This window comes from Zonotrichia leucophrys, chromosome 2, assembly GCF_028769735.1.
Source record: "Zonotrichia leucophrys gambelii isolate GWCS_2022_RI chromosome 2, RI_Zleu_2.0, whole genome shotgun sequence".
Taxonomy (NCBI): Eukaryota; Metazoa; Chordata; class Aves; order Passeriformes; family Passerellidae; genus Zonotrichia; species Zonotrichia leucophrys.
The window spans coordinates 65,044,590-65,061,930 of NC_088171.1; the positions used below are offsets into that span (position 1 = coordinate 65,044,590).

A 17,341-nucleotide genomic window follows, 5' to 3' on the forward strand; every position below is an offset into this window, starting at 1 on the left:
TTGAAGGTATGTACTTACTCTTGTGAAAGCTTTTCCTCTTTTCACCACACAGGGGCTTTGACTTGTCACCCACTGAAGCTACTCGGGGAAGAGGGGTAGCAAAAAATAGGAATACATGATATGGATGTGCAGGAATCTGCTGAACAGCAGCAGCATTTACTGGTGCTGCACATTGACTCTGGCAGCTGGCCTGGCAGGGCACAGCCTGCACCAGAGCATTGTGGTGGCAGATGGGGTTTGGTTCTGGGGTTTTTGGATGCCTGTGCGTGTCTAGTGCAGGCTGTTGGATCTGCTCTTCACCGGGGGGTGCCAGGTACCCCTTCAGCAGCTGAGGTACCACTTGTCCTCCTTTGCTGAGCTGCACCAGCCCAGCCACGGTGCTTGGGGCTCATCTGATCTGTCCCATCCAGCCACTCTGGGAAGCCTCCCTTTCCTGCTTTGCTCCCATGGAGGTGTTTGGGAGAGCCGGGCTGGTATCCTTGAGTGCCTCTGTGTCACATTGTCAGTCACTGGGACAGAGGGTGATAAAATACACAGGCACCAAAAAGCTTTTTTTAAATGAATTTTTTTAAGAAACTGCATACATCAGAGACAAACAATAATTTAAATACCATGCAGTTTCAGTATGTACAAAAACTAGGACATAGAGATCCAGTTTAATTTTTTCTAGTTATTTACATCATTTTCATACAGCCATAATCTGTTAAATTACAATACTGGAAGATCACGATTGACAGCCACCACACTCACTCCTATACAAAGACAATCTATATACATACACTTGGATATCAACTGGAAAATGCAACTGGTGCAGGAGTAACTGGGACACACAGGAACACAGGGTATGTGCCCGTCACCTCCTCTTTGTTTACAGAAGTTGTTCCAAGCTCAAGCAGACTGAACACCTGGGAAAAATAATTTGTCCTCCCTTCTTTCCTGATTTTTTTATTAGCCTAGTCATCTCCCATGGCTATTTATACAAAGTTATTTTATTTGCAGGCACGTTAGGGAGCCCCCATTCATGTATAACTATGGGTTTTCACCTTGCCCATCTATTTTTACAAGTGCAAGCTTCACTAGGCATGTTGGAAGTGCTCCCCCCTCTCTTGGTTTATAGTGTTTGCATTGCACAGGTGGTGCTGTAGAAATAAGGAAGGGTGAATTTGGTGAGTAGTTGCAGTGATTGACAGACTTCAGCGGTTACACATGGATTAGGATGAGATTTATTTGTGTAATGGCCTCACTAAATGGTTTCAGTTAACATAAAATAACCAAAAGTCTATTATGTTCTTTTCCCTGCCTCTTCCTTCACTTCTGATAATGCCCAGTGTGTTCACTAGGAACTGCCTAGTCCCAAAAGTTGGCCTGAGCTCCTTCCCAGCAGACCTGCAGCCTGAAACTCCTTCAGTCTGCGAGTACCCACCCAGTGGGCTGTAGGGTGGGCAAAAGCCACAATGCCCACATTCCCTCTGAGTCACAATGGTGTTACCAGGTCCCTGCAACCCTCTGCTGGTGAAGGTGTGCCACTCTTGGGCTTCCTCACCATCACTTTTCCCAAACAACCAAAACTTTTTTGTCTAGATGTTTTGGAACTGCTTTTTTAATCTCCACCACCTCCCCAGCCACCCCTTAGTCCCCATTTCTACTTCATTATTCTGCAGGCTGCTGAATACAGCAGATGTCAAAATACTTGCACACTTTAAATACTCAGAATTTGGTAGATATAACAAAAATGCCGCTATTCCTTGATTATTACCTCTGGAGATGGATTACCTCTGAAATAGTCATTTTTATTCTGTGTTGACTTTTCCAGTCTCTAAACCTGGTGTAATTTCTTTATTACCACTATTAATCTCCTTCCAGTCAGAACGGGGATGACTTTTAGCAGGAATGCCATCATTATGTCCTACACATAATCCAGCTCAAAGGAGAGAAATCATGACTGTTTGTTGTTTGGTTTTTTCCCTTTACTGCCAACAGAATCACAGCTCCTTTGCCATGATGGAGATAACTTTCACAGATCAGAAAACAATTCTCAAGAAACCAGATTTATAAAAAAAGGGACCAGCAGTTCCTCAGTCTGTGTGCAACTTCCTAGGGATGCCAGAGGTGGGTGTGCACACCAAGTATGCAGTGCTGTGCTCAGGCCCTGAAAGGAACATTCCTGTTGTGGAATGCCTTGGCAAAGGTTAACTTTGCAAACTACCCAGACCCACTGAAGCTGAAAGCAGATGAAGTGTCAGTTTGGCGATACTGCAGTGCCAAACACCTTGTATGGCTTCTTTTTCCTCCCCTTCACCCTTTTCAGGAATAAGCTCTATTTCTGTCTGGGGAGAAATATGGCAATTCTTTCACTTCTCTCTGGTGTCTGCTCAGTTAGGAGTTAAGTAAAAAAACCCAAAAGAAATAAGAAAAAAAAAAAAAGAGCATGGCTGCAGGGAGCTGCCCTGGGGACAGCACAAAATCATGGGGCAAGGCTGAGTGTGGCAACTTGCTGAGTGGTCAGCAGGGACCTGCCATGGGCGTACTGGGATGAAGATGCTGGGGAATGTTTGGCCATCACCCAGGACTTGGCTGTTATGTGTCTCAGACAAGGGTTTATTTTGAGTGTCAGACTGGCAGTGTGGGCACTGCTTGGGGCTGTGCCCGTGAGGGACAGTGGCAGTACCCAGAGTGATCATTCCCCTGGGGACTCCAGCACTAACAATGGACACACAGCAGCAGCCTGCGACTTCCACCTCCGTCGTCTTAATTTGGTTAATGAAAATGAAACAAACCCTCACCTTTCCCTCCCACTAGCCTACCAAGTCCTGTGATTCCTGTCACCACTGCTCCTTAAACAGTGTGCCTTCCATTTCACAGTGACCCTCTACACTAGAGATGCCAGGGCAGGTGTGAGATCCATGCTGGGAACACAAGGATTTGTTGTTCTTCAGAACAGCTCTGTTCCAGAGCTCTTTGCTAATGCAGTGCAGTCTGTGCAGTTAAAAGCATAAAGACTTTCCTTCCTTGTTTTAAAGCTCTGAAGCAGTTTTGTAACTTGTGTGCATATGTATGTGAATGAATTTATAAACACAAACTGAGGTGTTCACAACAATAACCCCAAAGCAGTGTGTTCCTGGCTGGTAGTGCTCTGCCTCTGCTGCACTGAGCTGATAACACTGCACACTGAAGGCTTTCACTACTGATGAACTTTTATCTAAAGCAAGTGTGAGCTGGTGATACAAGGATCACGGTGCACTTCCTCAGGAATCATCACCCAGTCTGGGAAGCACCAGAAACCTCCTGGTTTTTACCTTCCTTTGATGTTCCATCCTACAACAGCCAATCCTCATTTAATAACTAATAATCCACAGCATCGCAAGGATGGCCATGGATGAGAATGAAAAGCTTTTGCTTCTCTCTGCTGGAGGGCCAATCTGCGAGGTGCTGAGTGCCGCCACCAAGAGCAGATGGAGGGTGTCACCCTCACTGCCGGGGCTGTTGGGGCAGGCTGGTGCTAGAGCCACTCCTTGGGCTCTGTGCAGGTCCTTTGGCCATACTCCTGCATCCAGAGGAGTGAGGTGAGGCCTGAGAAGAGGCAGGAGTGTTGGCACTACACTGCACTGCACTTGAGCATTAAATGCTCAAGGGTGAGAGGCATCTCAGCCTGCAATCAGTGAAGGGTGATGTTAGCATGGAACAGGGGGAGCTGGACAGGGAGCACAGAAGAGAGGATAGATACATGGAAGACAGTGAGAAAGGAAAAATTAGTAAAAGAATAACAGAAATAACTATTCTGTAGCAAAAAACTTTGGCCTCTCTGTTCAAACTGTCAAAGGAAAATAGCTTTTGTGGAAGAAAAGGTGTCCTGGAATAATAATCTGAAACTTCTTACAGTCATGTTGCTACAGTGCTTTCAGCCACTGTCCCAAAACATGGCATGTATCCTGTAAGAGTTTGAAAGGAATCCTGACAATGTCTGCCCCAGTTTGCTGGCATTATACTAGTTAAGGACTTAATTCTGGAAGGTGATGGCCTAAGTTCAGAAAAGCACTTAATTGTGTTCAGGTTCAATTAAGCCTCTAAGACATATTCCTGAAAGCAGTGAGGCTGTGTGTGCTTCCTCACTGTGGAGCACACGCTTAAGTTGGCAAGTAAGCCAGGCTCAGAGTGACCAGCTCTCTGAGCTCTGCTTGGTCAGTTTGTGTGTTAAACCATTATAATAAAAATAAATTAAAATCAAAGTTAGAACCAATAAATTCAGAACACCTCTGAATTGCTGTCCTTATGCCTCAGCTGTGGGTACCAGTGACAAGTCCCACCATCCATAAGAATGCCCTAGACTCCTTTTGTCAGGACAGGTAATACACCTTGTCATGCTTTGCTCAGTGTGAGCTTAGGATCAGTTCTTGAGACACCTGATAGAGAGACAATAGATATCCTCCATGGAACCTCCTGCCCCTCCTGTTGTGTGTCCCTCTGCAGAGCCGGAGGGCAATCCCAGCCTTTCCTGCTGCCGGGGGCATGCTGGCTCTCACACAGTCACAAGGTTTGGGTGTAAGACAAACTACAAGCAGAGCAGATGCCATGCAGTGACCATGAAGAAATGGGCTTTTGCTTGCTGGTTCTCAGTGTTCTTGTCACTTACTGCTAATGGGCTCACAACAGGGTTTAAAAAATTATGCTTGAAAGAGATGGAAAACAAACAGTTGCTAGAAGTGAAGCAGCCTTCAGTAGGGAGTCCTGTTCTTCAGAGGATTTTTCTGCTTGGAAGCTGAATAATGTCTACTGACTGGCTGAAAACTTCTCTAGGGAAAGAAATGCCTTTCTATCTCAGATGATATTCACAGATGGGGTGGCCCACGGAGAATTTCATTCCTTCACTGTCCTCATAAGGTGCTCTCAGCCGGAAAGGAGTGTTTGGTGTAAATGCTTTAGTGCCATAGGCGCTCATCTTTTGGAGACTTCACCCAGGCAAGTGATTCCCTGAACACGTCTCAGGGCTCTCTAGGCTTGATGACAGAGGCTTGGCAGGATGAGGGGTGCCTGAAGACAACAATGGTTGCACCACCAGCTGGGCTTGAACACATATGGCAAATCCACATGCCGGGAAAGTCCTATACACAGATGCCAAGTCTTGGCACGATTTCCCACCAGGGGTATTTTCTGTTACTGAAGCTTGAACCAGCAGGTCTGATGATGCTGTAGTACTCATCACATGTAAATACAATTCTCCTTTTTTTTAATATTTATTTTTCTACCTTTTTTTTTTTTTTTTTTTTTTTTTTAGAAAGGCAGTTCGGAAGATTTACATTGTACGTAACAGGGAAGTGAATAATACCAGCACTTATGGTTCCTTTTAGTTATGTTTTGAAGATGGCATAGTAGTCAGGTAGAATTGATCTGCTACGGTCTATGAAACCTAAAACCCAAGGGGGAAAAAAAAGAGAAACAGTAAGATAATATCCTCACATGTATATTGCACATAAAAAAAAGTAGGAGAACTAATTGCTGCAGTGACACCATTAGGCAGTTCAATTCCTGCAGCATTGACATCAGCCATGCTAGCAAGAGGACCCAAAACAGACAGACACTCACACTTCCTTGGCCCTTGCCAGACTCACAGTTCATAGGTGTAGGCTGTTTGCACCAAAATCTAACAGAGACATTCATACACTTCAGGTCCATCCTGAGTGGGCAATAGCAGATCAGCTCGCCCTCTTCCAGGCCACACAAGGCCTGACTCCACAAAAATTGTCTGGTTTAGACAAACCTTATGCTATTCTGCCACAAAGATTTACATGCAATTTAACCATGATTATTCCCTAATGTTGGACGCTAAAGAGACAAGTGGAGCTAAAATGGCCCCTTCCTGCAAGGTACCTTCTGTCAGAAGGCCTTGGTTTGTCAGATCTGCAAATACGCATTTTTTAAGCTTTGATTTTTCACTCTATTATGAATTAATTAATGTGTCCCACTAGTAAAGTGACACTCACATTCTTTGCTCTTGCCACTGCTTAATGACATGAAGAGCTCATTATCTTGCTAATGACTTTATAATGGTGATTTATCTAAGTTTATTTAAGGGAAATACTCTCTTTTGTTTAAGCATGCCTCCTTCAAGTGCGTTTTCCCAAAGCCACTTGTCGAACCAGTAAGTCCTGCTGTTCTTCAGGCAAAGCCTTATTCCAGGGTCTGTTATGTGAGCTGTGGCTCTCTGCCTGGCCCACAATTACAGAGTCCAAGCTGCTCAGGGGTTTTCAGATACAAACTTTAAAGGGTCACTGCTTACTCCAACACTGGAAGAGAAGGAAAATACTGTGCAGAAACCTGTGAAAGCCAAGAGCCGGAGAGACTTCTGGGAAACTAAACCAGTCTGTATGTTGTGGGATGCCAAAGGCTTCATGGAATTCAAAGGAGCTCTCAATGGAGCTTGACTACTTGTAGCAGCACCCTCTTTAAAACAGCCTCATCCTTTCTACATTTGTCACCTTGCCTGGAGGAGCCAAATGTCCCTTAAAGGCTCAGTCACTGGGGTCAACAGATCTAGGTCAACTGTACATCCTAAGGCTTCTCCCAGACCTTGTGGCTCAGGAGCAGCTGCCTTGTCTCCAGCAGCACTCCCTCACTACAAACCCCAGTGCAACCAGCCTAGCACATGCTAGGATGGAGAAGGGAGATCGCTTCTGCAAGGTAATATATGCATAATACATGTGGTGAATTTTAATATAATTATTAATTTATACACATAAAAATCTTCTAATACAAAATTAATTTTGCCTTAAGCTTTTCTGTATTTTTCCTAAAAGTACCACCTGCATTTTTCATGAGCAGTGAACTGATGAACACATTAATACAAGGGCAGCTCCAGTTTCACACCAGATCTCTCTGTCACTTGTCTTCAGTACCCAACACAAAGTCTAAAGTGTTGATTTGCAAAGACCTGACCTCAGCCCTAGAATGTCAGAGAGGGAAGTGGCTGCTTTGGACTCATGGATAATTCGTTCAGTCTCTACTTTTAAAACTAAAAAGAAGCCCAAGGTGTAAATAACAGTGCTTCTCTTACAGTGTGGATCTTGCCATGCCCCACTGCATCAATGGCCAGGTGTGGAGGACAAGACTGAGAGATCTGTGGGTGGGATCTGCGTGGTGTGGAACAGCTGCACAAACAACAGGGCTCAGTGTGTGCTCATTCAGACTTTGCTACGTGCTCTACAAGGGTTCCCTGTCCTCCTTCTGACAACAACTCTTTTTAAAAATTTTTCATCTCAGAAGAACAGATATGCAGCATGATGATTTAAAAAAACTCCAGGTTATACTTCATTAAATGGCACGTGCCTGCATAACTCCACATAATGGGGCAGCACGTGTTTGCCTGTGTGAGTTGTTTTTACAGCCTGTAATTCTAAATGTTGTCTAGACCTCATGGTGTGTTCAGTGCATGTTGGAGAAACAGCTGCTGGCTTTGATTTTCTTTTGAAAACAACAGTATTCATTTATAGTCTTAAAAAATTAATCTCTCAGCTTACCTTGTTAGATGCCTACTTAATTCATGAACTTCCATTTCAGAGCTTTTAAATTCATTAAGCTCTTTTCGAATGGCTGCCTGCAAAGGACAAAGAAACTCATAAATGTATAAATGAGAGAGATCAAAATAAGGTCACTTTGTTCTCAAAACAGTATATTAAAAGTAAAGCAGAGAGATAACATTATCAGAGAGACAAAGACAAACATAAAGACTTTAAAATGTGAAAAGGAACTCAGATAAGCATGTTCTAAATCACATAAAGGGAAGAGAGAAATGCTTTGGTGGAATGGCTCAATTTGAAAACATATCACAGACAATGCAGGTACAGAACACAATTCTGGCTTATTATGTGAACATTAACCTGTACAAAATCCAAATTAGCACAAGCATGAGAAGAAAAATGTGCACAGCAGTTTGTGAAATACTGTGATCTGTTCCAGACTGGACTGTGACTAGACCAGGCCCAGATCCTGACAGACTTGTGTTTGAGATGTCTTCTGCCTTTATTGGTCCTGAATTTGCTCAGGTGATGTTACCTAAAGTGACTGATCTTGGGAAGGAAAGAGGCTCCCTGCCCTCTACTCTGCCTTGGGCTGTGTCCCTCTGCCCTGCTCCTCTCTTCTGACCCAGCTGTGCTGTTCATTGAAGTGATTTGACAAGTTAAGCCAGCAGAAAACCTGCCATGGCGTGGTGGTATTCAGCCTCTGTGGCTTCTCTGTGAGGGCAAAGAAGGCAGGGGCACTGGCAGGAAAAGAAATACTGAAGAATAAAAAACCAGAGGGGGTGACTTGGAGGGACTCAGCTGATGGTAGAGATAGCGCTCAGCAGAAATGGCTCACGTCCCAAGCTCAGAGTCAAGACCTCTGACAGCTCTGTGCTATTTGTTGTTCACGAGTGGTGTTCACGAGTGGTGTGAGCATTTGGAGGGGATGGACAAGGGGTCTGCTGTGGCCAAAGGCTCCCTGGGTCTGAGGTGTGTGCACTGCCTTTCTGTGTGATGCTGAAAACATTAGGACAGAGGTGGAAAGGGGGTACTCCAGTAGGTGGTACTCATGTCTGTCAGGAATTTTTCTCAGTGAAGGAAATCTAAACCAAAACAGGACTTTTGCAACAGCCACTGCTGCAGTCAGCAACTACCTTTGCTTTGACAAACCCTAAGTGATGGATTTTCCAAGTGTTTTTGTACAGAAAAGGCCCTTCCTGCTCCTTCTCCACAGCTTTGGTTTCTTATTTCCCTTAGAAGTGCCTGTGAGGTGCTGCCTATCCATCAGGACAGAGTGATGGCTGTGCAGCAGCTCCTGGGCTGCCTTCAGCAGAGCAATCTGCTACTGAAGTGACTGTGGAGGCCACAGGGGTGGCTGACTCCCACAGGGACTGAGATCTGTTCCCCCCTCCATCCCTCATCTGTTGGAGAGATGCAAAAATGCCCTTTTCCTTCCCCTAAGAGTCAGACCTGCTAAAGACAAACTCTGACTGAAGGCAGTTCCCTCCACCCAGCACACAGAGCAAGATTTACTGGCAAACAGAAAAACCCATTCCTAAAATATGTTTTTGCAGTAAATCTAGTCTGTGCTGACCAATGAAGACAGCTACTGAATCTCAGCATCCTATCTAGGATGATGCAGCTTTGTTTCAATTTGTCTGGCTAATTTTTCCAACAGTGGACATAGTGTTGAGGAAAAGCAGGTCACCTGTATGACAGAAATCAAAATACTGCCCACAAAACCCAAAAAACCCCAATCTATCTGCTTCCTTATGCCATAAAAGGCAGTAATATTAGAATGACAAACATCTCTTCTTCTGATGGTGCTTTGCTGAGAAAGGTTAATTTGAAGGGCTTAACCCTTTTCTCTGACTACTGAACTTGCACATGCATTATAAAAAAAGAGAAAGTGACAAATACTCTGCCTTAATACTAAATTCCTTACTAGGTTACATTTAATAACGGTATTTAATGCTTATTCTTTTCAGAGACATAGGATGAGAGAGCAAATCTCCATGCCCAGCTGAAGTTTCTCCATGCCTTTCAAACCAGACTGGGATCTCTCAAAGGCTCTAGAACCAGTTGGGAGATTTATTCCCTCCCTCATCTAATAATCAAGAGAATAAAGTTAAGTCAGTTGACTAATATCTTGTCAAACATGGTGAGGTAAATGAAAAAAGCTAATTTAACCCAGTATATTATGGTCTATGGACAGTCCTGAGGAAGTTTTTATTTTTTTTTCAGATCATGTTTACGCTACATTAACTTAACCAAAGCTAAACTGAAAAAATCCCTCTATCAAGGAGGAGAACAATGTCAAAAAACTGTACAAATCCTTTGGTTGAATTATACAAGTATAACAGGCTCTCCTTTGTGAATAAAACCAAGAGGACCAAAAATGCACCATAAATGTGTGGCTGGAAACTGCTAAAGCTCTGAACATTGGACACCATGCTCTCCATTGCTGAATGACTGAGTTCCATGGCAAAGTCAAGGCTTGAATTCACTTATCTGAAAGTCTTTGAAATTAAAAGGGCATCATAGAGAGACTATAAGATTCATGAGTGAATCACTGAGCCTCATAGTCCTTGCTTCTTACAATGTCCATAAAATCTGTTAAATATTTTTCCTGAGGTCCCATTAGGACCCTCAGAATGTGACTGATATAATTTGCCAGCAACTTAATAGGTATTAATGCCATCAATACCAACACCAGAGACACTATTTAGTGGGAGTTCCACCAGTGCTCAGAGGCAGTTCCATCAATACCAAAGTATTCCTTTCTTTTCATCTGCAGGTCTTGTGTGATTTCAGTTCAGTTGCTTAAAATACTCTGTGGCAGAAATCCTGAGCAAATATCCCAGTTCTAACACACTAGAGAGAAGTGACTCTGGCTTTGGAGGGATGGAGGTACCTTTGCCAAATTGACCTGCTGGCATTTTCACACCCAACCCTGTCCTGTCCTGGCACAGCCATTCTGGCACACACTCCTGTCTCACTGCTCTGCTAAGTCTTGCCAGAGCTCTCAGCTGGCAGCATAATGCGGTAGGACCAAAACCAACAAACAAACAACACGGCTGTCATCAAGACCTTTCCTCAAGGGGCTTGGGATTCCTTCCCTCCTGGTTTCCATGCATACAGAAACCTTCCTGCCAAAGATTTATGCAACAAACAAACAAAGAAACAAAATAACTGCATGAATGGGAAAAAACCACAGGTGTGTTGGAACGGGATGCCAGGTAGATGTTTATTCCTTGACAGCCATGGGGCCTATGGGACCCAAGGGATGCTGTTTGCCATGGCATGCTCTGGCTGTTGAGGCCATGGCTCTCCCAGTGTTGCCCCCTTACTTTGTCGGCGGCTGTGAGTCGTGTCCAGGGTTTGTCTGCCCTCCTGTCGTAGTCCTGCGCGTCTGCCACCTCCACGTAGTCACTGAAGCGGATGAGGATCTTCCTCTCACGTAGCTCTTCTACTGTGGGCCTTTGACTCAGCTGCAGGTTTGAGGAAAGAGTGGAAAAAGACATCAGGACTTGGCTTTTTCCCTGCAGAGTGCTGCTTGGGGATTTATTTTACTGCAACCACTGTTACAGTAGTAAGAGGGTTTGGACATTCCCACTGCTTTGTTTTTATCTGCCTTTCAGAGAATTTCTACCTGGGAAATGCCCTTTGTTATAACACCTTGAATATCATCCCATCTTCTGCCAGAGCAGCCCACTGTTCTTTGGGAAGCTGCTGTGGCTGGAGACCACAATTCCCAGCTGATGTTGATCACCCTTACCAGAAATGAGATGTAAGGCAAGAAAGACTCCTAGTGCACTGATATCCAAGGAAGAGACAAAGATGACAACACTACTCTAAAATGACCAGCACAGGCTGTGCACTTTCAGCCTTCTGCTGCTGTTGTCTGTATTTTTGTACTGCCTAGGAACAGTCAGGCCAAGGCACGGAGTGGCTCCTGCCCTGAATTACATGCAAAAGGTGAAAACCAACTTTCTTTACCATTCTGATGTTCTGCAGTCCTTACCTCCAGAAAAGGCAGGCAGGATGATTAGTGCTCATTGAACTTTTAACTGTATCTATTGACATTTGTGGTTTGTATCACACCATATCTGATTATTAAAATTTTATGTTGCATACTACAAGCCAAAAGAGATGGCAGTGGTTGGATTGTATCATGTCAGGAAAGCATCTTCATTGTTTCAAGTATTTCTTTCAAATTCCACAGTAGAATAGGCAGCCACAGTGAAAAACTCCTCTTAAATTAGTGTCCTGATAGCCCACGTGTCACACAGCCAGTTACATGGGCAGGGACAGCAGCTGGCTTTCAGGGATCAATTCTCCTTGGATGCACAGCATGCTGGTGAATGTCAAAAGCAATTACACAATCGTTTCTGAAGGTGCTACATGAATGTGTGCATGGGGCTGTAGATGAGCTGAAAAGTTTCACTGTTAGAGTAGAACATTTGTAACCAGGATACATCAGGAAAAAAAATATCCTGATAACAATTTCCTACAGTGCATCATGCTCTTCCCACTCACTAAAAATAGATGTGTTTGAAATACTTTACCCTTGTGAAGGGTGAAGGGTCTAAATATTTAATAAAAGGCTTGAGATTCTATTCTGCGACATTATTTATGCCCCTGAATCCACCTTTCTTCCAAATTAAGTATCTCAGTTCCCTGCATTTCATCTTCCAGGGAGAATTAAAACAGCCAGATTACTAAGTGAAGGGTGAAAAATCCCTCCTTTCTTCAGCACTTGGGTGGAGCTCCACTACCCTATTCAGCATCTGGCTGTAAGCCTGTGTGCTTGTTCTTGGCACAGTTGGTTTTCTTCCTCTTCTCTGTTTAGAAAAGATGATTGTGATAGGAGGCAGCAGTGGGGCTGCTCTCCTTACACCAGCATCCCTGAGCATGCACACACAAATTGGGCTCAAACACCTCATGTGGAGAGTCTGCAGAGCTGCACTAATGTCCTGCCTGTGAGATGCTCAGGAGGAAGGGAATGAGGATGGAAAAAAGATGCACTGACTGTTGTGCCAGTGCTCCTGTTGTGAAAGAGTGCTGAAATCCATGGCTGGTATCACATAGTTCATGTGTAGCCATAAATCTACATATATTTCCATATATAAATACATGCACATAAAATATATTCAGTACATTAAACCAAAGTGACAATCTGATCATGCTAAGTGTAACAAGAGAGACAACCATGCTAAGTAATTTTATAAAAGCCATTAATTAAGGTTACATTATTGGAATGGTTAACAACTTTCTCTGCCTTCTTCTCATAGCATTGCAGAGATTTCTTGTGACCTTCTAGGTGTGAGAGTCTTGCAGTATGTTTGGGCTGCCCAGAGCTCCCTTAACTCTTGAATAGCTGGGGAATTGCAGTCAGTTCAGCTTTGCAGGACTGCAAAGCAGCCCCACTGCAGGTGTCAGTTCAATGTGTGCCCATGCCGAGGGCACAGCTCATCTGAGATCTCACCTTGCAGTTTATTTTTGTGACCTGTGAGCTTTGGTCTCTTGGGTCTAAACTGCTTAATGCTGCAGAGTCCTTATCAAGGAGCACCTGAGAACAATCTCTTCTAACAGGCAGAAAGAATAGGGCACATTTAGAAATTACAGGACAAGGACACGGCCAAGGGCACCGTGCAATTGTCTGCACAAGGTGTGGTGCTCCAAGCAGGGAGAGGGGTTCTTACTGATCCTTTTTAATTTGCTTCAGTAATGTCAAAGGGATGTACGGGCATGACTGTGTCTGGACTTTTTCTGTGTGCAATACCTGGGCACTTTCATTTCTATTTATCTATTTGTGAAGATCTGGGAGTTGAGGGAGCAGGGTAATTCTATGGTGAGTGACTAATTAGATGAGTGTGAACCAGGGTAAAATTCCCTTTCAAAATAAATGGATTTGTATTAATGCAAGAGCAGTAAATGAGGACAGGACCCTCATGCCTGGTCAAATTTTCTTCTGTATATTCTGGAGCACTAGTACATACAAATGGGCATTTTCCAGGCTTTGATACTAAGGCAATTTGAAAAGGAAGGTTTAACACTCCCTCTTTGTCTGTGGCATGTGAAATGAAGCAAACCCAAGCACTCCCACCAGGTAAAGTGGAGGGGGACTTACTGTTGCCAGTCTGGTCTTGGGATTTAGTCAAATGCAAAATGATGAGTTTGCCCCCACTTCAGTCACATACTTATCTTAGCATGCCATCATTGCCTGCTCTGTTTCCTCATTAAAATGTTACAGTTGTTATTTAAAGAAGAAAACACACTGAAAAATTACAAATTACAAACCCTAACCAGCAGCACCCCTCCCCCTCCTTTGCTCCCCACCTTTTGCAGTAAAGACTTAGGAGCAGGATGTGATGAAAATGCCCTGAAGACCTTTCCTTCTGACTATAAATGCAGTTTATCTAAATTAGCCACTAACCTTTTCTTCCTCTCTGACCTTTCTGCTCCCTGCTGCCTTTCTTTCACCTCCCTCTGATGAGTCCCACCTCTCTCAAGAGTTCATTATTTTCAACAGCCTTTGCTGATGCAAGCCAGTGAAGGTCAGTTAAAGAAAAGCTTGAACATCTTCAAGCAGGGGAGACATTTTCCAGAGAGGCACCAGTGAACAGAGCATTTAAATTGAACTGGGGCAAGAATTTAACAGGAGCAAAGATTTCAGATTATGGCATGGAATTTAAGAAACAGCCACACCTCTTCAATTTGACAGTCAGTATTACAGCTCTGAGAGATTTCCTTTTGGAGCTAGACCTCTGAGAAAAATAAGCTATTGGCAGTGGGGGGATAGGAAGCAGTAAACAGCTCTGGGGATTGAGAAGCATGGTACCATTTAAGAGAAGGGATGAAAAAAAAGAGTTCTATTCCACCTTGTAAGTGATTTGTAAGATGTTCTGTTAATCCAGGCTGCGATTCTCTCTCTGTAATGGAAGTCCTCAGGGGACATTGAGGCTTGGGTTAATTGCCTTGGTCTTTGGCCAAGTTTGCTATGGTTCAGAGAGGATACGCTCTTGGTAGTAATTCACGGGGGCCCAGATTTCCCTGTGGACGTGACCCATCTGCAAAACTTCCAGAGGGCTTCTGCACATTAATATTCTTTGAATGGGCTGGAGGTCAAGACCAGTGCTCAGAGAAAAAACCTTCCTAATCCACGTGTGCCTCCACTCCAATGATGCAAGCCTGCGTGCCCAAAGGCGCTCGGTGGGCCCGAGGGGCAGGGAGAGAGGATGGGGGGCTGGACATCCCAGGTGACAGGCAAACATGCTTCCACTCTCCTTCCTTGGACAGGAGGGACACGAGCTGCTGAGAAACTTAGCCAACAGCATGTCCTTCACTTTGTTATTTGAATGGTAGCTGTTCCTCACCCCAGTCAACATGGAACTAGATGAGTCGGAGAGGATGGAAAATGCTAAAGGAGGAAGCTTGCTATAGGTCACCTGATTTCTTTATAATGTTATTTTTTTTTTAGAAATTGCCTGTCCAAATGATGAATTCAACCGGATATTTATTGCTCACTTTAATAAGGCATCTAGACCTAGCAAGGTAATCTTACTTATTGCAGCATGTCATGTTACAACTTATCATCATAACACTGTAACAAAATGTCAGTGCTGACAGAATTTTAAGAATAGCTTTTTTATGGATGGAGTGGGTTCTTCCCTTGGAACTGGAATGTTGCCACCAAAAAATCTAGGGACAGTAGCAGTTTCTGTAGTGCAAGGTCAAAAGTCTCATCAGTGGCTTCTACAGAACCCACTTCCCTTCTTAAATCCCAACTACACACATTTCCAAAAGAGGCAACATGGCAGAGTTTCCTCATGTTGAATTTACCCTGCGGGCACATGTGTGCTTGAAAATTCAGTGCAAACAGAAAGGGCTGCTGGGCAACACACTTGCTGTGCTCAATTAAACTTCTGCTTGATCTGGGGTTTGAAATCCTTAGGTAGTAAGACTTCAGTACAAACCAACAGAAGGAGCTTCCCACTCTGCTGTAAACACGACACATCTGGGACAGGCTCATGAAAGAAACAGCTGGGGAATAACAACTATTTTTGCAGGATTCACTCAGTGGTTGGCATTTCTAGTTGTTGTCTAAAACACTTGCACACTTTATTCACTTCTTTTCTCTGGTGATTTCTGAGCTTTTGTGATGATATGTTTGGTAGGTGAGAACACAATCTGTTGTTAGATCAGCCCTGCAGTTCTTTCATTAAAATTACATGTGTCACTAGAACAATTTACAACAGTTTGAAAAGGTGATCCAAAGCAAACAATGTTAAGCTGTGTTGCTATCAACCTCAGAAATGTAGGGGAGAAAAATCTTTACTAGAGAGGAAGTCAAAAAAAAGACTAAAAGGTTTGTGACCAGGAACAGGGGTAGTAAAGAGCTAAATGCCAGGGCCTTGCACTGATGCTGCTTTCTCTGTTGTTCCTACATAAAAGGGCAAAAAAGACAAAGCAAGAAATCTCCCAGATAACTCCTGAGGTTTTAGGGAGCAGACACTGCTGTGAAGCGGTGGCAGCCTGGGTGCTTTAGTTGAGCTGTGGCCTCTGCCTGTGACAGCTGATTCCTGTGCTCTGCACCCTTCCTACAGGACAGTGAAGGATGGGAAGGATGGGAACTGTGTGGCGATGGTGCCGGCTCAGTCGGCAAGCCCTCACTTCTTAGGCAGCACAGTGGGTGTGGGGAGGGAGCTTTGCTCTGCTCCTCAAATGGCATCAAGCTCCACACTGGATTCCTGCACGTGTTTACCCTTCAATGTACAGGGAAATTGAAAGCCTGGCAAAATGGCATTTCTAGCCTTTGCGCAGAGCCTCAATCCCATGAAACATCTGCAATGCAGTTAGGATCCTTTCTTTCAGGCAGTGCTAAGAGGAATGCACAATCATCCCTGTCATCGTAGTGAGGAATAGAAGTGTTTAACAAACAATATTATGGCTGTCTAGCTCCTGTAGACAACAGCAGTATCCCCCCACTGGTCACCAAGAATTCTACTTATTTACATGAACTGAGAGTTAAGGCATGAGATTTTTAACCGTAGTAGAAAGCAATTCAGTTCTCAGAATGTAACCTTTCCACATATATTTAGAGACCTTTCCTTGTTAATATTTATACCATGAAAGCTGTGATCACATAGGTCAAAAAAATGAAGCCATCTAAAATTGCACAGAAAGGGAATGGTGCTGCTTCACAAGTATGTGAGTTTTAGAGGGCTTTCTTTACCCTTGGAGACAGGAAATATGTCAGTGCTGAAAGAAAGTTAATCTGCAATAGCAGGATGGATTGTTCACTGTGTATGTTTGGGCATCCGTAGACATTTATGCCAGCTGCAAAACTGAATGGGTACATCTGAAATGACTGTTCTTCAGTTTTAAGAGTAAATTACTTTTGAATCAAGCGATGCTGTTTTGTTTGTCCTTCCTTGCCAATACAAGATTGTTTTCTGCACTATATACTTTTTCATAAATGGTTGTCTCTATTAAGTTTAAATGCCTCAGTTGACAACCTCCCTTTCCAGAAAATGTTTAGCTTCCAGTTTTATGAGGGTTTTTTTTGGTGGAATTTTCAAATCAGCATTGCTTTAACTTTGCTCTCTGTAATGGCTACAGAAGCCATTACACTTACAAGAAGCACTGGTCCTTGTAAATGCTGATCTTTATCCTTCACTGTTCAAAACTCCTTCAGTTATGAAGACTAGATCTTCTTTTTTTCTGTTTGAAATGTTACCAGCAGTAGCCTGCAAAGTGGTTTCCTTTGCTCTCCATGGACTTACACCCTGCAACATTGCTGATTTCTTGTAAAGATTTTTTTTGTAAGACTTGTTTCACACTCT

At 43.7% G+C, this 17,341-nt stretch overlaps 1 protein-coding gene across 16 annotated transcripts in view; it reads right to left on the reverse strand.

Moving 5' to 3' along the window:
- Positions 1 to 640: 640 nt before the first annotated feature.
- Positions 641 to 17,341, reverse strand: part of PHACTR1 (phosphatase and actin regulator 1) — a 304,933-nt gene continuing 288,232 nt past the window's right edge. For all 16 annotated transcript variants that reach the window (XM_064705249.1, XM_064705255.1, XM_064705258.1 and 13 more), the window contains 3 exons: positions 10,844 to 10,984; positions 7,512 to 7,588; positions 641 to 5,404 (listed from right to left, as the gene is read on the reverse strand). In XM_064705249.1, coding sequence (XP_064561319.1) covers positions 5,389 to 5,404; positions 7,512 to 7,588; positions 10,844 to 10,984 — 234 coding nt within the window. In that variant the 3' untranslated portion in view covers positions 641 to 5,388. The remainder of the gene's footprint in view (positions 5,405 to 7,511; positions 7,589 to 10,843; positions 10,985 to 17,341) is intronic.